Source organism: Vicia villosa, unplaced genomic scaffold (assembly GCF_029867415.1).
Source record: "Vicia villosa cultivar HV-30 ecotype Madison, WI unplaced genomic scaffold, Vvil1.0 ctg.000832F_1_1, whole genome shotgun sequence".
NCBI classification, from domain to species: Eukaryota; Viridiplantae; Streptophyta; class Magnoliopsida; order Fabales; family Fabaceae; genus Vicia; species Vicia villosa.
Window position 1 is genome coordinate 9,116 of NW_026705366.1, and position 7,576 is coordinate 16,691.

Below are 7,576 nucleotides of genomic sequence, written 5' to 3' on the forward strand. Positions count from 1 at the left end.
TAATGTCCAATGGATATTGTCATATGAACTATTTGAGAATGATTGAAGTTTTTGAGTGATACTTTTGAGTTTTCTAGGGTTCCCCAAATGTGATCCCTGATTTTAGTCCCTGATGGGCTCAAAACCTTAGACTGGTGAGGTAAGCAATCCTGAGTCCAGGTGATGGGTATATAATCAATCATCGGTGGATAGAATGAAGCTTTTGAGTCCCATAGTTGCGTTAGAGTCCATTCCTTTTTCTGATTGATCCTTTGCCTGAGTTCTTTTGTTCCTGAACACCCTCGACTAAGTATTAGATGAATAAATGACTACTCTGAGTATCTATTTTGTCTTTGATGAAAAGTTTAAAAGATATGACATCTCAGGGGGGTCAAAATTAGGGTATGACAGTATCCAGAGGAACCAGGTGCATCAGCCACGAATCTTCTCTAGACTTCCATAGCTGCAATCTAAAAATCCTGTCGAAAGCTTCTCCAAAGGTTTCGAGTAGAAACATCATCTAGGTTGTTATAGAAGGCATCTATCAAGATTTCCAACCTTCTGGTGAATTCAAGTTTGAACAACTCAAGGTAGATGTGAGAGGGAGGTTCAGGAGGATTGAAGGTGAATTTGTAGTCAGGGTAAAGAAGGCAGTATGGTTTGGATTTTCTGGAAGGTAAGGGATGGGATAGAGAAGGTGTAGATTCTATGGTAAAGGTGGAGGAAGATGGAATATCAGAAGGTGTTGGGGGAATGATATTTAGTGGATTAGGGTTCAGAACTTGTATAGAAGGAGGTGGTTGGGGAGTATTTGGTATGGTGAAGGTGTTATGAGGTTCAGAAGGAGGAGGCTTACTCTCAAAAGAACTAGCAACTCTCAAGGCACGAAGAGAATCCCTAATGCGCTTCTCTCGATACTCTTTGGAATGAACCTTGTCAGGATCATAGGATAGCTTTGGCTTCTTGGCTGCCTTTGATTCTGCTTCTGAAGCTTTTCTTTTTAATCTCTTTTCCTTCTTCTTCTGTTCTTTCTTCTTTAACTCAACCAACGATGGAAGAGTTCGTCCTCTGATCCATGCACGATCAACATAAGATTGAGCAAGAACACATGTCTTCAAGTAGCGCTTAACAGACTTGTGTAGCTCTTCTTTGAATAGCTGTGAGAAGTTCTCAACAGGAGATCTTCTGGTCAAAATATCTGGAGCTATTCTTGGAGTAGAAGTTACCTCCGGAATCAGCAGTATCCTTTTAAGATCAAGCGCATTCAGAACATGTCCTTGAAGGACAGTAAAGAACTTTGGTGTGTCAACATCTCTTAGAGCATTCATCAAATCACTCTCTACTAGAATATCTGAGATCATTCTAGCAAGAGGAATAGTGTTCTTCTTGAACTCGGGAAACTTCTTGCATTCCGCATCTCTAGATTCTTCAACATTCGTTTTCAGATGTTGAAATAGAATAGATGAGAGAGAGACTTTAATACCTTTCCCAATGCAGAAGAGAGCATACTTGTGATCCTGACTCACATACTTGGCAGTGATAGCTCTCTTTCTATGATAGAAAGTCTCCAGAATAATTTCAGCCCAAACTTTGTAGAACGGCTTCAACAATGTAGTTTGATTTGGTGAAGCTTTAAAGGCAGACAGTTCTTCATCAACTTTCTCCCAAGGAACTCTACCAGGCTCAGCGCATGTGATTCCTTCTGAATCATCAAGATTATAAAGTTTCCTTATCAACTTCTCCGTTATAACAATTTCATGCCCTAGCACAAAAGAGATGATAGCAGTAGGAGTAACGGTTGCATGCTTCCAGAAATCCATTACCAAGTGAGGATAAACTGGTCCAATCAGTCTCTCAAAATAGTTTGACCATCCTTGAACCAGCATCGTCTCCTTGACATTGAAACCATGTTCCAGAAGACTTTCAAAGTCCACCATTGTTTCAGTTAAAATTTCCAGTTCTCAATTTGGAAGAGAACAGGTCTTCAATGGACAATAACCAAACTTGCGATGAACACAATGTGCAGAAGACATTTCAAGTTCCAGACTTGAAGATGAAGACATTTCAAGTTCCAGACTTGAAGATGAAAGCATGAAGAGACTTTGAGATTCGGTTAGAATTAGGGTTTATGCAACAAGGAGGGAAAAAGAGAGAGATGAAAACGAAGAGACAATGTATGAAGAAAGAGAATGTAAAAAGATAAATTGTAATGAGGATGAGTTTTTATAGGGACGTATTTGAAATTAAATGCAATGTGTGTTTTAAAAAAATTGCATTTAATGAGAAATGACGTTAGGAGAGATAATGTAACATTTGAAGAAATTTGCACAGTTACCTAGGGAGGCGTCTCCTCAACTATACGCATGCTTGTCCAAATAGAGTGAACACGTGTTCAGCATCTAGAAAGCTGGTGACAGCTATTTTGCTTTAAAAGAACTTCGGAATCAACTCATCCTTACCTAAGATACACGTTGGATGCATAGGAGTCTTTGCTTCTTTGCTTTCAGAAAGATTAAACTTCTTCAGAAGTTCTTTCACATATTTGGTTTGGTGAACATAAGTTCCTTCTGATGTTTGATTGATCTGGATCCCAAGAAAATACTTGAGTTCTCCCATCATGCTCATTTCAAACTCAACCTGCATAGACTTAGCAAACTCCTTTCCAAGTGTAGCATTAGTTGTTCCAAAGATAATATCATCAACATAAATTAGACAAATTAAAATATCCTTTTTTTAAAGGTTTTACAAAAGAGAGTAGTATCCACTTTTCTTCTAGTGAAACCATTATCCAGAAGGAAAGAACTTTTTCTTTCATACCAAGCTCTAGGAGCTTGCTTTAATCCTTATAATGACTTCTTTAATTTAAAAACATGTTTTGGAGACTTAGCGTCCTCAAAACCAGGAGGTTGGTGGACCTAGACTTCTTCATCTATATAACCATTTAAGAAGGCACTCTTAACACCCATCTAATATAGAGTGATGTTATGTTGAGTGGCAAAAGAAATTAATAGATGAATAGATTCTAACTTGACCACTGGTGCAAAGGTTTCTGTATAGTTAATACCTTCTTGCTGACTATAACCCTGAGCCACCAGTCTGGCTTTGTTTCTTACCACTTCTCCCTTTTCGCTTAGCTTGTTACTGAAGACCCACTTTGTACCAATGATGTTAAATCCTTTTGGTCTCGGAACAAGATCCCATACATCATTCCTTGTAAACTGATTTAGTTCCTCTTGCATGGCAATTATCCAGTCTGCATCTTCTAGAGCTTGATCAACAGAAGTTGGCTCGATCAAAGAGACAAGACCTAATTGACATTCTGCATTGTTCTTAAGGAATGCTCTTGTTCTGATAGGATCATCCTTCTTTCCAAGAATGACATCTTCTGAATGAGCAGAGGTGAGTCTAGAAGATCTTCTGACTGTTGGCTCTTCACAAATTCTGAGATTCTCTAAAGATGCAGCAACCTGATCTTCTGATCCTTTGCTTCTGAGATCTTCAGCTTCTGAAACTTTGCTTCTTGGTTCTTCAGCTTTTGATATATCAATATCTAAATCTACAAAATTCTCAACCTGCTTTGGCTTTTCAAGACCAAGCTTATCATCAAATCTGATATTGATTGGTTCTTCAACAACCAATGTTTCAGTATTGTATACTCTGTAGCCTTTAGAGCATTCAGAATACCCAAGAAGAAAACACTTATGTGCCTTAGAATCAAACTTACCAAGATGATCTTTAGTATTCAGAATAAAACAAACACATCCAAACGGATGAAAATATGAAATGTTGGGCTTTCTGTTCTTCCACAATTCATAAGGAGTCTTATTAAGAATAGGTATTATGGAGATTCTATTCTGAATATAGCATGCAGTGTTTATTGCTTCTGCCCAGAAATGCTTAGCCATATTGGTTTCATTGATCATGGTTCTGGCCATTTCTTGTAGAGTCCTATTCTTTCGTTCTACAACTCCATTTTGCTGTGGAGTTCTAGGACAAGAGAAATCATGGGCAATACCATTTTCTTTGAAGAACTCCTCAAAGAATATGTTCTCAAATTCACCACCATGATCACTTCTGACCTTTATGATTTTACACTCCTTCTCAGATTAAATCTGAGTGCAGAATTCAAAGAACACTGAATGAGACTCATCTTTGTGTTTTAAGAACTTTACCCATGTCCAGCGGCTATAATCATCTACGATGACTAATCCATATTTCTTCCCTCTGGCAGATGCTGTTTTGACTGGGCCAAACAGATCAATGTGCAGAAGTTCTAGCGGCCTAGAGGAAGAAACAACATTCTTAGACTTGAATGCAGGTTTGGAGAACTTGCCCTTCTGACATGCTTCGCAAAGAGCATCTGATTTGTATTTCAGATTAGGGAGTCCTCTGACCAGATTTAGTTTGTTAATCTGAGAAATCTTTCTCAAACTAGCATGTCCTAATCTTCTGTGCCAGACCCATTGCTCTTCGGAAACAGACATAAGACAAGTTACCTTTTGATTCTTAAGATCTTGAAGATCAGTCTTATAAATGTTATTCTTTCTCTTGACTGTAAATAGGATTGAGCCATCCTTCTGACTTACAGCCTTGCAAGACTTTTGATTAAAGATTATGTCATAACCATTGTCACTTAATTGACTTATGGACAAAAAGTTATGAGTTAATCCATCTACCAGAAGAACATTAGTTATAGAAGGAGAGTTACCAAAACATATGGTTCCTGAGCCAATTATCTTGCCCTTCTGATCTCCTCCAAACTTAACTTCTCCAGCAGATTTAAGCACCAGGTCTTTGAACATAGACCTTCTTCCCGTCATGTGTCGCGAGCACCCAGAGTCCAGGTACCATGACATGCTTTTCTTTGTCTTCTTTGTTGCCAAGGATATATGCAATAGAAATTATCTTCTCCTTAGGTACCCACAACTTCTTGGGTCCTTTTTTGTTAGTTTTCCTCAAGTTCTGATTGAACTTGGGTTTAGCATGATAAACAACAGGAGGTACAGCATGATATTCCTTAGGTTTAGCAGCATGATATTTTCTAGGTTGTGTCACATGCTTCTTAGTGTGTGTAACATGAAAGCTTTTGGCATGTGAAGTGAGCCTAATATCATGTGAGTGGCCAAACTTGAACTGATCATACAATGGCTTGTATGTGATTTTCATATCATCTACAGGTTCAAATTTGTGTGGGGTATCACCCTCATAGCCAACGCCAATCCTTTTGTTTCTAGAAACACCATATATCATAGAAGCAAGATGACTTCTGCCAATACTTATAGATAAGAACTTTCTAAAGCTCGAGTCATATTCTTTCAGAATATGATTGAGACTAGGAACTGATTTTTCTGAGTCAGAAGGAGATCCAATATTTTTGGATAATTGTAAAACTTTTTCCTTCAGTTCAGAATTTTTCACTTCTAGCTTCTTAGTTTCAGATTCAAATAGCTTTTTCAGATTTTTGTATTTGATACTAAGATGAGCCTTGAGTTCCAGAAGTTCTGTTAGACTGGAAACTAACTCTTCTCTAGATAGTTCAGAAAATACCTCTTCAGAATCTGATTCTGATCCATCATCAACTGTGGCCATCAGTGCAATGTTTGCCTGCTCGCCTTCAGAGTCTGATTCTGATTGTGAATCTGAATCATCCCATGTTGCCATAAGACCTTTATTCTTATGAAACTTCTTCTTGGGATTCTCCTTCTGAAGTTTTGGACACTCATTCTTGTAGTGACCAGGCTCATTGCATTCATAGCATGTGACCTTCTTCTTGTCAGATCTTCTGCTTCCAGAAGATTCTCCACGTCCAGGCTTCTTAGAACTTTTGAAGTTCTTGAACTTCCTATGCTTGCTCCTCCAGAGTTGGTTTACCCTTCTGGAGATCATGGACAGTTCATCTTCTTCTTCTGATTCTGATTCTTCAGAATCTTCTTCTTCAGCCTGAAAAGCGTTAGTGCATTTTTTATAATTAGATTTTAATTCAATAGACTCACCTTTCTTCTGAGGTTCATTAGCATCCAGCTCTATTTCATGACTCCTCAAAGCGCTGATCAGCTCTTCCCAAGAGACTTCATTCAGATCCTTTGCTATCTTGAATGCAGTCACCATTGGGCCCCATCTTCTAGGCAAGCTTCTGATGATCTTCTTGACATGATCAGCCTTTGTGTATCCCTTGTCAAGCACTCTTAATCCAGCAGTTAGAGTTTGAAATCTTGAGAACATTTTTTCAATGTTTTCATCATCCTCCATCTTGAAGGCTTCATATTTCTGGATTAAGGCAAGAGCTTTAGTCTCCTTGACTTGGGCATTTCCTTCATGAGTCATTTTCAATGATTCATATATGTCACAGGCAGTTTCTCTGTTTGATATCTTCTCATATTAAGCATGAGAAATAGCATTCAGCATAACAGTCCTACAAATGTGATGATTTTTGAATTCTTTCTTTTGATCATCACTCATTTCTTGTCTTGTCAGCTTTACTCCTCTAGCTTTCACTGGATGTTTGTAACCATCCACCAGAAGATCCCATAAGTCACCATCTAATCCATGAAAGTAACTTCGAGTTTATCTTTCCAATATTCAAAGTTTTCACCCTCGAATACTGGTGGTCTAGTGTAGTCATTGTTACCATTTCCATTATGTTTCTCAGTAGAGCCAGATGTAGATGTAGGTGGTGGAGTTTCAACCATCTTGACTTAGTGTTTTTCTCTTCCTGAATCTTTTCTAACACGGTTAAGTGCTTGCACCTTAGAACCGGCGCTCTGATGCCAATTGAAGGATAGAAAAACACTTAGAAAGGACGGGGGGTTTAATAAGTGTGACTTTAAAAACTCTTAAGATAAAAACAATTGCACAATGATTTTTATCCTGGTTCGTTGTTAACGAAACTACTCCAGTCCACCCCCTTAGAGTGATTTACCTCACCTGAGGATTTAATCCACTAATCAATCTTGATTACAATGGTTTTCCACTTTGATACCCTCTAAGTCTTCTAGAGTACTCTGATCACAACCTGATCACTCTAGGAACCTTTTTACAAATTAATGTAAACAAATTCTTACAAGAGTATTACAATGCTTCTTAATAAGCTATAATCACAACTGTGATATTTCTCTTAAGTTCTAAGCTTAAATCTCACTAAGATATTATAGTGAAGTGAGGTTGAAGATGAAGTTTAATAGCTTTTGAATTTGACAGTGTTTCTGTATTTTTGCGCAAGAGTTGTGTATTCAGCTTCTCATCAGAACTTCTATTTATAGGCATTTTGAGAAGATGACCGTTGGGAGCATTTAATGCGTCGCGTGATCCGTACAGCATTGCATTTAATGTTTCACTCTTTTGTTAACTACCTTGAGCCTTGCTTTTCCTGCTTTAACTGACTTTTCCTTTAATAGCTTCTAACGTTCCTTTTTTCAGTCAGCGTAGCCTGCCATCTTGTACTTGCTTCTGATCTGATGTTTGTAGATACAACGTTTGAATTAATCAAAGTCAAATCGCTTGGTGCAGAGCATCTTCTTGTCTTCTGACTTTGAAGTGCTTCTAGCGTGATACCATAAGAACTTCAGTGCTTCTGCTTCTGATCTCAAGTTCTTCTGAT

The 7,576-nt window shown here is 38.1% G+C and overlaps 1 protein-coding gene across 1 annotated transcript; it reads right to left on the bottom strand.

Annotated features, from left to right (window-relative positions):
• Nucleotides 1-835: 835 nt before the first annotated feature.
• On the bottom strand, nt 836-1,916 carry LOC131631491 (uncharacterized; the record flags this gene model as incomplete). Its single annotated transcript, XM_058902284.1, has 1 exon — nt 836-1,916. A coding segment is annotated over exon 1 (1,081 nt), but the record flags the coding sequence as incomplete, so codon positions are not given.
• Between the last annotated feature and the right edge of the window lie 5,660 nt (nt 1,917-7,576).